This window comes from Paramacrobiotus metropolitanus, unplaced genomic scaffold, assembly GCF_019649055.1.
Source record: "Paramacrobiotus metropolitanus isolate TYO unplaced genomic scaffold, Prichtersi_v1.0 Parri_scaffold0000407, whole genome shotgun sequence".
Classification (NCBI taxonomy): Eukaryota; Metazoa; Tardigrada; class Eutardigrada; order Parachela; family Macrobiotidae; genus Paramacrobiotus; species Paramacrobiotus metropolitanus.
Genome location: NW_026570627.1, coordinates 6,261 through 21,971, shown reverse-complemented (window position 1 = coordinate 21,971; position 15,711 = coordinate 6,261). Strand labels below are relative to the sequence as shown.

Below are 15,711 nucleotides of genomic sequence, written 5' to 3'. Positions count from 1 at the left end.
ATGGTCGCCGTCGTATTCCGGCAATTTCTGCGTCCGCGGTGGTGGCCGTTGTGGCTTGTTGGTAGAATCGGTGGAAGGTCGTTCACCCTTCCATACTGACTTCTGAACGGCAGCCTTCTCGGTGGTGCCCGACCTTCTGTTGGTCGGAACCGAGGCACGTTCTGCGAGTCTTGTGGGTAGTCGGCGGGAGGGCGTTCCGGATTCGGTTGTCCGCTTCGTCCTCCTTGAGGAAGGTCATTATTGTATGACCTAGCTCGTGTCCGCTGATAATCGGAGTCGCTTATCGTTAAGCGTCCGAAGTCATCCATGTTGGGGTGTGAGCCTGTTCGCTCTCCCAGTCGCCGTCCTGCGCCCCATTGGTTAGGCGCTGGTCCATTCAGATGGGACGTGGTGGGCGCTGGCGCATGCGTCGATGTGTGCGTCGCATACGTGGGTACTCGTGTAAGTACCTAACGTGGCCGTCGTCGTTGTCGGCACGTTTGACGTTGGCACATGTGGTGCTGCAGTCGATGTATTCCGTTCAGGTTCTGGACGGTGGGGCAGAGCTGTTGCTGCGGGGAGTTCCGATGAGCGGGTTGGTTGTCACCACGCCCACGAAGAAGTTCTGTTCCTTCTTCTCCTCTTTGGGTTTAATGTCCCACAGGATATCTCGGACTGTTTGCGACGGTTCAAAGTGGAAATCCGCTGCCATCGAAGTCCTGTAGGATGGAGGCTCCGTCCTGGATTGTTCCAGGTGTTTCGTTTCCTCCTGAAGGCATCGTACCTCCGTATCCAAGTCGTCGGTATACGTGGTCATCTCGTCAATATATCGATTTAAGTCATCGATATATTTATCCGCGTCAGACCGTAGTTGTACAGGTCGTTTTCGCGGACTTCCAAGTGTGCGATGCGATTCTGTTGCGCTTCGTACACCTTCTGGGCTTCTGCCAGGCTGTGTTCCAGCTGTGCTCGGAGTCTTTGTTCTTCCTTCAGCACATCATTTAGTCCGTAGACCTGGTCGGCCAATTGGGCGTTTGCTTGTTCCAGGTCGGTGGTAGCTCTACTTCGGTCGGGTGAGGCAGGTTGCTGGCCGTAGTGAGCCATTAGCTGTCGTCCTGCCCTGACCAGGAGAGTTTCCATCTCCCTTTCGAGTTGTTCGATTCGATATTTCTGCCGGTCGACCTCGTCGTCGGCATGCTTGAGTTCGACAATGTATCTGTCGACCTCGTTCCGGTACACTTCGGCCTCTTCATTGGCCTGCTTCAGCTGTTGGTGGAACGTCCCTGCTGCCAGTTCCGATTCGACCAAGGCTGTTTGTGTGTCAGCCAGGTCTTTTTCTGCGGTGGCGAGCCGTCTTTTCAGTTCGAAGACTGATTCCACCGACGTCGCAAGTGTACTTCTGAGTCGCTCGACCTCTTCAGGGTCGTACCGACATGGGTTGTCGGACCTCTTGAGGTGACTTTCCAGATGTTCTATCCGGCGCTGTTGAGCGGCTATGCCATTGTTGGCTTCAGCGAGTTCTTTTTCCCATCGCTTCCGTTCGAGCTTATGAGTGTCCTCCGATCGCGACATCTGGTTTTCCGTGGAGTTAACGATTTGGTCGGCCAGGACGATTTGTGTTATCAAATCCTGGCATCGTTTCCTGAGTCGGTCGATGTCTTCGATCTTTTCTGGAGGTGTGGATGCAATCCACTTCCGTGCCGTGTACTCGAGCGTGCTTGCTTGGTACCTATGGTTACCCAAGTAGGGTGCCACCGGCGTTCGGAAGAATCCATCCTTGCTACTGGGACGTGACATTACTGTTGTGTCAAAAACGTCGTCCATGGGTGGTGGCGTTTCGCTACCCGAGTCGCCAAGTTCGAACATTGGTGGCGACTGCTTCTTCAGTAAGTCGACAGGTCGACTTGTTGACGACTGTCCGACTTCACCTTCGGTTGAGCTTCTGTTACTCAGGTCGACCTGCCTTCTGTTGGCGAAGGTCGACTCAGCGGTGAATAGCCTTTTCGTTAGGCATCGGTATGTTGGTTGGTGATCCAGCCGGGTGAGGTTTGCTTCGTGGCGGGGCCTCAGTTTCTCCCGTTTTGGCCGGTAGTTTAGGCCACTGGATGTCCGTATCCGACCTTGTATCGACTGGCTTCTTTTCCAGGGAGGTCGGTTGTACTTGACCGACTTGCTGTTGTCCGACCTTTAAGGTCGGTGGAAGTTGCCCGACCTCAGTTCCGACTTGTGTTGTCGAACGAGGTCCGACCTCCATGGTCTGCCTTTGTTGACCAACCTTGGTCGGTGGAAGTAGTCCGACCTCAGTTCCGACTTGTGTTGTCGGGTGAGGTCCGACCTCAGTAGGCGGCTTCTGTTGACCAACCTCCTTGGTCGGTGGACTTCCATCCTTCTTGGTCGGCGAAATCCTCCCGACTTCTGTTGTCGGTTGGATTTGGCCAACTTCCTTGGTTGGTGATTGCTGTAGTCTTCCGACCTCAATTGCGACTTGTGTTGTCAGATGAGGTCCGACCTCCGGTTGAGAATAACCGACCTCCGAGGTCGGTTTCCGTTGACCATCCTTAGAGGTTGGTGAAGCCCTACCGACTTCTGTGGTCGGTTGGACTTGACCGATTTCCGTTATCGGTTGCTTCTCTCCGACCTTCGAGGTCGGTGAAGTCGCTCTGCCCGAGTTGGGCGATGTCGACCTCTTCACGTCGTCCGTCTGGTTGGGTGATGTGTATCCGGCGTCGGTGACTTTCGTAGTCGTTACCGGCTCCTGAGCTTTCTGTGAGCTCAGTTGAAGTCCTTCTGTTAAGTCCGTAGAGGTCGGTACACCATGTGGGTGTTCCGCCTCGGCATGAGACAATGTGGTCTCAGCCTGCAGCTTCTCCGGTTCCCCGGTCGGGTGGGACGGGGCTGCTAAGTCAGCTTTGGGCTCGAGGAACGTCTTATCGTGGGCGTCCTCGAAGCTGTCATCAGATGTCGGGTTGGAATCGGCGAGGAGGATCCGCTCGTTACGCTTCTCCCGTGCCTCGACCGATTTCGTCGAGTCCGTTGATGACGGCTGACTTCCATCCCGACCAGCATGCCGCAGTGAGTACGGTGCGTTTGAGGTCAGGCGCCGCGAATAGTCCGTGTTGAACTCTCGGGCGTATTCATTCTTCTTCGGGTTCGACATTGTTGTCGGGTCAGGTCGGTTCAAGTGGAACCAACGAGAGACTTGTACTGTTGTACAGTAAATTGAACTATCCCTTATGTGGGGATGTTCAATTGAATCAGGAACGTCTTTCGGTTCAGGAACTTCCGTGGGTCAGGATGGTCCGACTTGATGTTATTGTTGTTGTGTTGGTGTGTCTGTGTGTGACTCAGTACACAACGTTACAATACAGTACTATGGTACAGTACAGTATGATAAGGTACTACAGTAGAGTACGTCCTATACTACTGTGCTGACCAGTATGACGTCACAGGGCTAAGTGGTCTTGCACTTCACTGCCTACGTCACAGAATGCGAGCCGCGTGCAAAATTTAAAAAACGATGATTCACGCCTATGTTAAGCTTATGGGAAGTTTCCCCTGCACGCTGATTGGCTAGCCTCAAAGTACTGAAAATCGAGCGTTCTGACGTCACAAGGAAATTCAAGAATTTTCGCGCTTATTTTCGCGGAAAAACAAAATTATTTTTTAGGTCGATCAGAGATGTTTTCTGGTCGAAATTTTAATTTTTAAGCCGTTAGAAATAATTTCTAGATTCTCAGAAATTTTTCTGACGGTGGAAAATCCGTCAAAATGAAAAGCAAAGTGAATGACCGACCTCTGGTCAGTTACACAGAGTGGTCCGTTAGGTCGGTAAAGTAACTTTTTAGGTCGGTTTCTCCGACGAAAATTAAGTTTTTACCATCGAAAAATTATTTCTAGTTCTCAGAAATAAATTTCAGCCGTTAAGAATTAAGAATTATAGCTAGATTCGACCTGTGTCGACCTGTAACCAGGACTTTACCGGTTCGTTACGGTGTCCGTGGAGGTCGGTGATCCGCCGTTGAGAAGGTCGCAATCCGTTAGAGTTGCGGGTCGCCGTTCAAGGCGAAGGTCCCCGATTGTTGAGAGGCTCCTTCTGGGCGCTGCAGGTTCTCTTCTGAGCCTGATCCGTCAGTAGGGATTGGGGAAGTTCCCGTTCGTCCGTCTGGGGCAGTCAGCCGAAGTGCTCTCCTTGTGTGGAAGAGCCAAAAGATAGGGCAAGCGAAGGTGGCAGGGATCGCTTTTGCGATCAACCTGTTGCTACCACAGTCGCTAGACAGCAAAGACCAGGTTGTAGCAGAGGCTGCGTTCGCAGTCAATCTGTTTTCAACCACGGGTTCTTCGAGTTCTCCGCAAATTGTGCCTTTACCGTCTCCTCAAAGGATCCGGTAGAACGAAAAAACCAGACGATCTGCTTACCATGTGACAGGCAAGCACAGAGAGCTCACAGGTGACTTTATTGTACAAATAAAGTGGAGCAAATGCCGCGTGAATGCGGGGAAAAACACAACAAAGGCCAATGTCTGGCAGGAAAGTGAGCAGTCAAGTTGCTGCGAGCTAGTTCCAGAGCGTAATGAAATGTAGAGAAAGAAATGTGCTGGCGGCAACGGCGTCACGCTGTCCAGACACACGGAATGTGAGTGCGCAGACTGGACTCGTATCCAACGCGAGCGAATATACGCTGAGTCATACAGCGAGAGAGAGGAGCGAGAGAGCAAGTATGCTCAGTGAGTGCGCCCGCGGTGTATCCGCATAGGCGGAGAGTGCAGTGCAGCCACTCACGTACGTACAAGAGAGGGCGAATCAGCATGTGTGCAGTGATACGCATACGCAAAGTGGCGTATCTATCACGCAGGCTGTCGTGCCTCTAACATAAAGTTATTTAATAAAATTGTTGAAGTATATTGACGACGTACAACAGAATTCCGTAGAGAGTATTAAAGTTACACCTGCACAGCACTTCCGTCGATATTAATTAGGCTGAATCAATAATTATTACTTGATGTTCTCTTTTGAATTCGAATTTATAAAGTTTTACGCGAGAGCACTGGACCCGTCGGTGTACAACTCAAGACCAAATGGACGGATTTTTTTAGCAGTACCAGTCCGGACATACCGCTTACTGTTTTGGCATATAAAGCCAGAAGGCAAGATATCAGAGACAAGCGGTTGTCCAGATAAAATTTCCGCAGCAAACAACAAAATCAAAGACACTGTCGTAGAATTCCCTGTATCTGTACATACGTACTGTGTGTGTGGAACTACAGAGAACGCTACGCAGTCAGTGTAACCTTTCTGTACTTGCAGCATTTATGGGGTTGAAATTTGAAAGTAATCACTAGCGATATTGCGCGTTGTCCCACTGCTAGCAACTCAGAAAACCCGCTCATTGTCTCATAAGGCGGCAATCAGTGTAATATTAGCGTAAATTATGTTCTTATATCACCAGTAAAATAAAATAGCAACCTGAAAACTTAAAAACACTGCTACCTTAGTTAACACTTGCAAGCCGGAATCAAAAATGTCAATTTCTTTGTCTTCTTTTAAATATGGTTCTTGACATAATTAATCTATGACATAATAAATCAGCGCACCTATTATTTGTCAAAAACGTAGTAATGGTAATGGATGCATTTTGAGTGTCAAAGCAAAAAATAAGAACGATATTCTCAAAACACGCAGCTGCAAGAAAAGCAAAAAATCGGGTGGTTACGACTTTGCGTCCACTTAATATAATATTACGATGTGTACGCCATATAGAATATCAGAAGATACCGTTCCTGGGAAGTCTTGTGCCGCAGTATAATTTTTGGTAATCGTGTCACTGCCGACTACTGAAACGTACAAATAAAAATGTTTGACGATCTGTACACAAGCCACGTTTTGCTTGCATCGTGATCGAATTTTTTATTCGCACAGTTAAAGTTTTCATGTGCATGGAATGTGCGCAGTTAACCGAATGGTCAAAATCGCAGTGTCGTTCGGAATGAGATTGACGAGCTGGAATGGATATGATAGTTTCGAATCGGCTACATTGGACGTATAATATTGTTGTGAAATGTGCTCATGGTTGGATATACAAAAGAAAATTTTAATGAACGGCGACTTGGATTCCAATTCGTTTTCGGCGGTAGAGAGTACGAGTACAACTGTGCAACACCGATAATCAGAACTGTTAGAAAGTGTATGACCTTTCAAACCTGCAGTAGAAATTTATGGAAAATGACATTATTTTGAGAGTGCAGTAAGTGATACATTTACGTACTTGTGACAGGGTGATTGTGGTTCTGCCAACTACAGTAATACTATCGTAGTTGGCAAAAGGCGTAGGTAGTGTAAGGTCGACGACAATTCACAGCGAAAAATTTGCATTATGGTTGCAAACAATTTTTTCAAATATTGCGGGATTATAACGTTTATGTATCGCATTAATAAGTTCAAGCAATTTAGGCTGTTATGATCGTTACCTACCAAAGTATGATTGAGAAATGAGTGAATGGTTTAGGGAACAACAACGCCGAGAACCTTTCCATTCAGTTCTTTCCAGGTATTTAATGGCTCCCATTATGTTGAACTTGCATTTATTTTCAGTTAAAACGCTCACCGACAAACACAGTAAGACTCCTCTCGGGACAAATAAACAGAATGCATACAGTTCTTACATTTTGCTCTATATATTAGATACAACCGGAATTTGTTCTATGCGTACCAAACGAATAACGCAGTGTCAAAACCGAAACACTGAACAAAGAAAACGAAAATAAATATGATGACAAATATCGTGCTGGAAATCCTAAACCGACTGGGAGAAGTCCAGATGCGGTGGCTGAGGCGACGGCGGATTACCAGCCCGTGCTTCGCGTAAAGTCATTCCTTCTCGCAAACTACAAAAATACAGAAATGTAGTGTACGTGATACATATTATGACTGCAGCAATTTTCTTTAGCAGATGTCACAGATGGTTCATTGTACGAAATGCAACCAAAATTATAGCCAGCGCAGGTAAGTATGTACATACTGCCTACAAATGACTCAAAACTGTATGAGCACAAGGACAACCGGTCATCGTCTAAATTTGCCAGAGACTTACTTGGGTAAGTTATCCCACCCCGTCACCGTGCGTTTCTTGAAGTCGACTAATTCCGCAATTCCTTTAAAGGCAAGCTGAAAACACGAAAACACACTTCAGGGGTGATTTAAATTAAATTTTTCTTACGGTAAATAACAACGCAGAACGATAAAGAGCAGCTACAGGAAAGCACAGGAATCCACAGTATCAGTACATGTACTCGTACAGTTTCTACGTACTTTCTCCTTGCGCTGCATACGGATGGTTACGAATTTTTTCGTAATAGTTCGATAATATTCTCCGTCGATTCGAGCAGGGAGCCGCTCCACCACTTTTTTAAAAGAACGAGGATTCATCTGATGCAGGCGACGTTGGTTTTTCACACCTCGCACCGGTGCAGGCATAACGATACTCGATCGAGGCGTACGGTACCACTTTCCCACCTCCGGAGTGCTCAGCGAGCTTTCCCCCGTTTCCACCTCTGCTTCATCACTGCTCCTGTCGGACTCCTCGAATGCGTCATCTGATTCGTCGTCTGGGGCTTCGACGTCGTGCTCTGCACTATTCGATGTCTCGCCATTCAGAGATGGTGCTGGCGAAATCGGTGCGCCGACCGGCAAGCCCACCACGTCCTGTCAAACAAACGTCATCACCACACAAACTGACCGAAAATACTGAGCCGACATCCGCTTTTACCTGCATCTCCTGCTGCTCGCCGCGATTCTCGGCGTTTCGGTCGCCGTGCGGAAGACGTTCTTGAAATTGCCGCGATTTTGATCGGAACAATCGAAAGCTGGCACCGACTACAAAATCGGCCTGTGATTCACAAAAAAATTAAGCCACAGCCACGGTCAGATCATTAAGAACACGTGTAATCTAACAAAGTTCGGTGTTCATAGTAGCTGTTGGTTATATCCTTGCTTACCCGTTTATCCGTTCGCAGAGCATAGAACATTAAGCCGTCAACGAGGTTTCCACATACAAACCCGCAGCAATGCAAATCCCTGGTGTCGCTCCATATATGAACTACCTCGGCTAACGGATGATCGTATCCAACCTACAGCGACACAAGGCGTAAATACTTATCATTAATATTAATTAGAAAATATAATTTTTATCAAAATCCGAAAATTTTGACCATCAGGAAATTTCTGCAAAAACTTTGTATCACTCGCAACTCGACGTACATAGATTCAGAATACGTAGATCTGAAACACCATTACCATACTTAGATTTACTTAACTTTACCACAAGTAGATTTTATTATATATTACTTTACTTTTGACTTTTCTCTCTATAGATTTACAATCAGAATTTGAAGCGCTTCACATTTCAAGCATCAAATCGTCTCCAATGCAAACAGAACCATTTCGAGTACTTGAAACAGCTTAAAATCAAAAGTAACGTTTATTTTCAGCAGTATTATTTATTGGTATTATGATAATTCATTGGCATAATTTAATTATTTGATAATTTATTGGCAACGAAACACCAGACAAAATAAGCAAACACGTACCGGTCCGAGATATTCTGAAATCTGGAGACCAGTGCGTGATACTTTGACAGAGATTCTCTGCTGATGATCTCCTGACCGAAGCAGCCGAGCTTTCTGCTTATCCAACCCTTCGTCCGTGAAATTCACGTCCGGTACCTTCACTACTCCAATTAAATGTCCACCGAAGACGGACTCGTTCAGCGCCGACACGGCTTCTGCAGTCGAAAAGAAACAGTGAAAATTTATTCAGTTCATTCGGTTTACGGATGTCACCATGAGCAGGCTGGCTGGCACCACCCCGGTGAGACAATTCACTCGGTTCCCGGCTGGGCGTCGGGAGGATACTGAACTCCGAGTCTTCCATTAGCGGTCGACGCTTTTGGCTAACCGCCGCGCCGCGAGGACGACCCGTGTCAATTCGGCTCGGCCCCGCGCGTGAGGTTTCGTCCCGGCCTGGTGTACTTTGGGTGGAAGATCCAGAATTCACGTCCAGCGTTACCACAACGGTTGGAGACGTCGGAGTGCGGTTTGTCCCTGGAGCCGGTTCGTCCATCTTTTCTTGTCCAATACCTACGTAATTAAAAACGTCAAGTTCAGCTGTTAGCTGATGAAACACTGCAAAGCGCTACCAGCCGCTAGAAAATTAGTTTTGAATTGCGAGAAAATTAACCCAACTTCCGGTTCGAACAGACAACACGGAATTCCATAATAACTTATACATCAGTAACTAATTGGTTATTATAGCGGGTGGCGCATAACTAATAACGCCAGTAAAAAGTCACGGCATTCATTTTGCTATAAAACAGGTTTTTTTGGCCTAGTACAAAGACGTATGCGGCCGCAAGCGGAGATAAACAATTCCAGAAATTCGCAGGCGAAATTTTATGACGGTTTTTATCACTTATCGGTGATACATATTTTCTAATGGTGCTCTTTATTTTTAATCTTATTCGAGGAACACCTGACATATTTCCGTCGTTTAGCCACTCAAAATTCAATAATAAAGAAGCACAATTAAGGCTGATTTTACAATTAAATTTTCAAACACGTAGCTATATCCTTAAAAAATTGACGAAAGTAGAATAATATTAACCAAAACTTCAGCCGTTCACTGTTGAAATGACTACGAAATAAAATCACAAAAAATTAAAATTATGGAAAGTACGAGAAAACGAATACACGGCACAAAATAAAATTATTCATCAGCTCCCTTAACATGGTTTTGAAAATGCGATGATATTCTAGATATTTGTACATTTGAAATCAGGAATGAACATCAAATCAAAATTAAAACAAAACTGCCTGAACTACAGTAGATACGGAACCGAGAACCCAAGTAGCCGGTGATCACGGAGAACATTGCGCCTTTACCGGCAATTTACCTGCTTCGGCTCCCCCATTCGAACCCTGGGAAGAATTGGCCGGCTCAGAAATTCTTTCGAATGAGTTATCCGGCTCCTCCGGATCGACCGCGCGTGAGATATCCGGGAGCGAGAGCTCGCTCCGCTCAGCGTCCGAGGTGCCGGCACCAGCTTCATCGCGGCTCTTCTCGGGGGCGACCGGGGCGTCCTTCGGTTTATTCCGTTCCATTACCTGCAGATAAGACTTCACGGTTTTAGCGCCAACTCATGTCATTTATTACCACAATTGCATTTGTGATCATATTTAGTATAATATTACATTTATTAATCTAATATTGTAATAGTATTGATGTTATTATACTTATTTATTACGGATATTATAACTGTATAATGGTATATGCTACTTTAACCACATAGTAGTTTAAATTTATTTTTTATACTGCGGCGGGAAGCTGCACAACGTTAAAGGAACAGATTGTAAAATTTTTATTGTATAATTTTTCAGAATTTAAATTCCCGGACTTGTGTAATTATTTTTCAGTACAATAACGGCAGTAGCATACCATCCACGCCTGCAACTCCGTCTTTGTGCCGGCCGGTTGGACGGTCCAGAATTGTTCCAGCAATTCGATAGCCACTTTCGGGTCCGCCAAGCCCCATAGATCGGCTGCCCAGTTCGGCTGAACGACACCCGGTGGCACGGCTGCCACCAGCCAATGGCAAAGCCGTCGCAGAGTGATCTCTGTCGGCTTTCGGATGCTCCTTCTAACATCAACAAACGGTGTCCACGCCTGGTTTTTCGGCCCCTTTACGCCGACGCCAGCGTGGTGGATGCACACGGTCTTTGTGGGATCGAATGGATTTTTGCTGTCCTGGGTGCCGAGTACGAAGATGTCGTTAGAAGCGCATTGCCTGCAGCTTGGTTTGTGGCAGTTATTAAGGATGGCCTCCAGGTAGCTGCAATTTTCCTTGGCTGCACCGCTGACACCGTCCCGTAAAATCCACACGGCAGTGTGTCCACTGCTTTCGCAGTGAGCCATGAAATGGCTGCAAAATTAATAAGTGTAAAGCGAATGGCGCGATACTTTTTTACCGTAACTCAGGCTAACCGGCGTTACGCTCGTAAAATTATCAAAAACTTCCGACTGCCTTTGCGCCGCACCGGAAAATTAAATTATTTAAGTTTAAAAAAAAGAGATTTTAAAGAAAACACGATGCTGAATAAAAAATAAGTACAAATAATGACATGAGTAATATAAAATAACGCAAATTATGAAAATTTAAATAAAAACAATTAGAATATTACATATGAATTTTAATGATAATGGAATTAATTTATGCCAACATGAACTGCAGCAGTACCTGTTTTTGTGCCCTTTATCCGTTCCATTGCAGAAAAATCTCCCGCAATTTGGAGCTGCGCAGTACGCTAGGTGCTTCTCGTCGTCCAGCCCGCAGTACCTGCAACAAAATTATACTTGTTGTAACCATTTTCAGCACGTATACCGTATTCTGTACACTAGAAAACATATATCTGTACCGCAAAGAAACGGGTGTCTCGCGTTCTGTTTTTTATTTTGTTATATATATTTCTTTATTTTTCAGATCCACATACCGACACTGCGGGGGACTTGCGGAAGCCTTCTTCAATCCTGCCATTGCGAAACCTGCCAAGCGCAATCACAAATACTCTCCGTACTGCATAATTTTATTAAAATTTCAACGTAATCCGAAAATTATGCCCTGTACAAAATACTGAATTTATTTGCCATTTTAAATATGACATTCTGCTATAATAATCATCAGCTATCGTAAAAACTATGTTGTATACGAATTATTTAATTAAATAAATAACACGTGCAACGTATTAAAGAAACAATTTAAAAGGACGCAGTATCACAAAAAGACGTATATTTGTAAATGGATGATTAAAATATACATGTAGTACGCTCGTACACAAGCAAAATCAAGGAAATCAGAATATACTTTTGCAGCCTCATGATTACAGCGCTCTTACTGTTAATAATTACTCAGAATTAAGTAAACCAAAATTAAAACGCTTAAACAAAATGTAAATGAAGGAAACAGAAACACAGGTGATTTAAACTTTACGATTGTAAAACATCGAATTAAAAAAATAAGGTGATTTGCTACCGAAATTCTACCAAAATACAACGTACGGTTAGAAAGAAACCTCGGACCTTGATCCACACGACGACGATAACAGTCCGACGAAAATGGCCCAGGCGAATTGCCGTTCCCTGTCCGTTAGTATGGAATGCAGACTGATGGTGGGAGTGAAGTTGACGTCGGCAGGCGCGACTTGCGGGATAATTTCACAATCCCGCAAATTATTCCAGAAAGGAATTACTGTAAAAGCAACGACAATCCTTGAGAACAACGGTAATAAAGAAATTTAGCGAACAAGACCGGGAGACTGGGTACAGAAACGGAATATTCAGTAAGTTATCGATGATGGTATGGCACGTACTACATGAAACTGATTTCGAAACTACCCAAATCCACAAAATAGCACACTGCAATTTTTAAAAAATGCAAAGTACATTCTGGCGAAAATGCGTGATAATGGCAACACACCACAAAAGTCGCCGGTGTACCGACCACGTTGATCAATCCGGGTGTGATGCATCGCTGGCTTTACGCTGAATACCGGTAACTGGTAAGTGAACGGTTGGGCGTTGGCTTCCTAATGAATGGCGCTTGCGGATACGTCCGCATTCGATAGCCATCCATCGGAAAGCAAATGTGCTGTTCCACTTAATTTGGTCGTTCACGTTTGACAGGGCGTTGGAACGCACCTTCGTATTGTTTGAAAATTTCTTGTATTCGCAAAAAGTAGATTTGTACTGAATTATGCTTGCCTCAGTGAACAGAAATTCGCTGAGCACATCACAAACGGCCTGCAAGTAAATTCATTTTTTCCTTACTTTTGTAATCGTCAAAACGTAAATAAATAAGTGATGCTGTTAAATGGACGTGCGTATTTAGCTGAACAGTGAAAACAACAACATAACAGCAAAATTACTAGTGCCACCGTTACTAGTGCTAGTGCTAGCTTTGTGAGTAAATGCCGCCTCGACGCGCATCTCAGAATTCAGAATGATACCAATCTTTTATTCGGAAACCGTACAAAGATACTCTACTCTGCTCAATAATGTACAGAGTTTGTGCACACAGCGTACGTCGGAAAGGACTACAAAATTTCTCCCATCCAATACAAAGGGGAAATTTAATTCTAATAATTTTTTCAAACAAAAGATACACGGGCCATCCTTCATTCCAAAAATACCCAAAAAAGAGTTACGCGAGAATCATAAAACTACGCCACGATAACCAGGTGAGAACGGGGTAACGGTGGACAGGCGGCCGGAGTGAAGTCTGTCTGGTTGAAGGCGGGCATGTTGAGCATCTTCGGCAGCGTCTCCACTTCGTTCGGATCGAACTCGTCCTTCACCAGCTTCTCGGGCTCACCAGTGCAAAAACAATAATTAACAAATCATTAATGATTAAAAGAATAACAATTAAATAAGTAACAATCATCAACAACGGGAAAAGCCGATAAAGAATATTAGAATTAATGAAATAATCAAAACCCGAAGAAAAACGAATTTATAAATAAAGAACGGGGGTTGAAATGATTACGATTTTCAACATTATTTAAATAGTAACCATGTCCTTCGTATCTAATCTACAAGCAGAAAATACGGGCAAATTAGCAAGTTTTTCCAGAAAAAAAAACCATCTGGCAAAAACAGCTACAAAATAAATAGAAAGAAATTCAATACTGCAGTAGAAATAAATAAAATAAAAAAAACGGCCGAAGAAATACACTCGTACTCGAGGTTTTCTACATCGAAGCATAGCACGTCGCATAAAGAGCGAAATTAGTTTCAGCGGAATTTAAAAAAAATGAATTGCACAAACAGAGATCATATGACTTAAATATGCAAAAATTAGTAGAATCGCGTGTACAAAAACTGCACAAACCTAATTTGATGGACAGGATCAGATCGCGCAGTTTGCCCAGACGTCCGAGGAAGGTATGCGTTGGCGGGGACTCATCACGGCCGAACACGGCAGTGCATCGAATTTCTGGTCGCCTGACTGCTCGGCCAGCACTCGCACAGACTCCTGCGCGTCCTCCTGGATCAAGGACGTGTTCCCAGTTTGCCCACAATGCCTAGAAAATTGTAAATTTCATTTTCTAGAGCAAGACAAACACATAAAATGGGCAAAAATTTTAGAAATCACACTGTCTGACAATCATATTGGAAATCTTACTGTAAACTATACAGATCATCTGGAAATCATCCTGTCAGTATTGGAATAACAGCCGTGGCACGCCGGCATTACCTGTTTCGGTTTTGCTTCGCATGCGCATGCGAAATGATCCCGATGAGTCCTTCGTCCGGTAAAAGGCCACGTTGTGATCACCAAAAAGGGTTGCGAAGCATCCGATGTGGTGCTGTCGGTGCTGCTGCAAGCGGACATTTTATAATCGCTGTCTATTTAAATCTTAGAAGTATCGACGTTAATACCAGAATTTGTGTTTGCTTTCCGCACTGCCAACCGGTAGCAGTCTGATGTCGTCGCCGAGTAAACGTTCGAGGAATAACCACCGTCTCTTCCTGGTCCGCATCCACTAGGATGAACGCTGGCTTACCACCCGGTCCAGACACGGCCTGCTTGGAACGGGGCGCGGGCGCGGGCGATGGTGGACCGGTTACTTCAACTTTGGAGCGATTGGTCAGAAAGGACCACATCAGGCTGATGGACGGCCGGCGGGATGCCGCTTCCGGCGCGTTTAGCAGCGGCGACTGGGTGAGATGCGCAGTGGATGGTCAGCATGACGGGGAGCGCATCTCAGTGGCCGTGGTCACCGTGGGCAAGGGCTTGATCTCACCGGGACCTTACTCGTTTGTTAAGGCGGGTGCTTGGAAGAGTGACGAGACACAACTATCTGCAATAACATGCAGATATTCGGTTTGAATTTGAACGCTCAGCATACTTCTAATTTCTAAATTTAAAAAATGTATGCATTTTGAAAGTAAGTGCTTTGTACTATTTGAAATTTTAACAGCAATTCCAACAGTTGTAATTTTATTGTGAACCGCAGATTTGAAATTTGTTTTGAAAATTTAGGAGTGTTTTAATTTTTTGTAAACAAAAAAGTCAGTGTCTATAGAAGCCGTAAATTTTTAATTTTAATATACCAGTTTTTGTATACACAAGCATATTACACCCGAAAAAAGAAAATGGGACGCTGGAGAATACCTGGAATGTACTGAGAATTTCCGCGACCGAATAGTTCTCAGCAGTCAGTACAAATCACTGCACCGTTAACTAATAAAATCGTTCTGGTGATCGGCGCGCGATCTTCGGCTATGGATGCTGCCTGCAGACTGATTCCGTATGCCAAACAGCTGTGTTGTGTGGGATGTCGTTTCACTCTGTATCTGACAAGAAATTGTAAAATCACGATTGCATTTAAATTTCACCTTTAAGAATGGGCAGAACAAACAAAAATTTTCCAATTTACCAATTTTTAAAATACGAAGCGTTCCGTATGCGGGCGGACTAATTCTATTCCGAAATGCTTTCTTCACTGAATTCCAACATAGCTGCACAGCGGCGAATTACCAAATTTTTCAAACTAGACAGGAAGCTTTTATCCAGATCCGTTTTGCATAGAAAACTGTCAACCGTTCATCTGCTTTTTCGTAACAAAACATTCAATGCGCAAGACCACTTTCCGTAAAATTCTGTAACTGTTAATTTGTCCTGATTTT

The 15,711-nt window shown here is 44.8% G+C and overlaps 2 protein-coding genes across 2 annotated transcripts; both read right to left on the bottom strand.

The window, feature by feature from the left end:
- Nucleotides 1-813: 813 nt before the first annotated feature.
- On the bottom strand, nucleotides 814-3,136 carry LOC129602342 (tropomyosin-1, isoforms 9A/A/B-like). The gene is made up of 2 exons (XM_055501338.1): nucleotides 2,664-3,136; nucleotides 814-1,708 (listed from the first exon to the last, which is right to left on the bottom strand). Exons 1-2 carry the CDS (start codon nucleotides 3,134-3,136, stop codon nucleotides 814-816), a joined length of 1,368 nt encoding a protein of 455 aa, XP_055357313.1.
- A 3,633-nt stretch (nucleotides 3,137-6,769) lies between these two features.
- On the bottom strand, nucleotides 6,770-11,560 carry LOC129602340 (uncharacterized). The gene is made up of 11 exons (XM_055501337.1): nucleotides 11,517-11,560; nucleotides 11,264-11,362; nucleotides 10,465-10,948; nucleotides 9,923-10,133; nucleotides 8,814-9,110; nucleotides 8,562-8,755; nucleotides 7,971-8,102; nucleotides 7,742-7,861; nucleotides 7,489-7,677; nucleotides 7,067-7,140; nucleotides 6,770-6,860 (listed from the first exon to the last, which is right to left on the bottom strand). Exons 1-11 carry the CDS (start codon nucleotides 11,558-11,560, stop codon nucleotides 6,770-6,772), a joined length of 1,935 nt encoding a protein of 644 aa, XP_055357312.1.
- Between the last annotated feature and the right edge of the window lie 4,151 nt (nucleotides 11,561-15,711).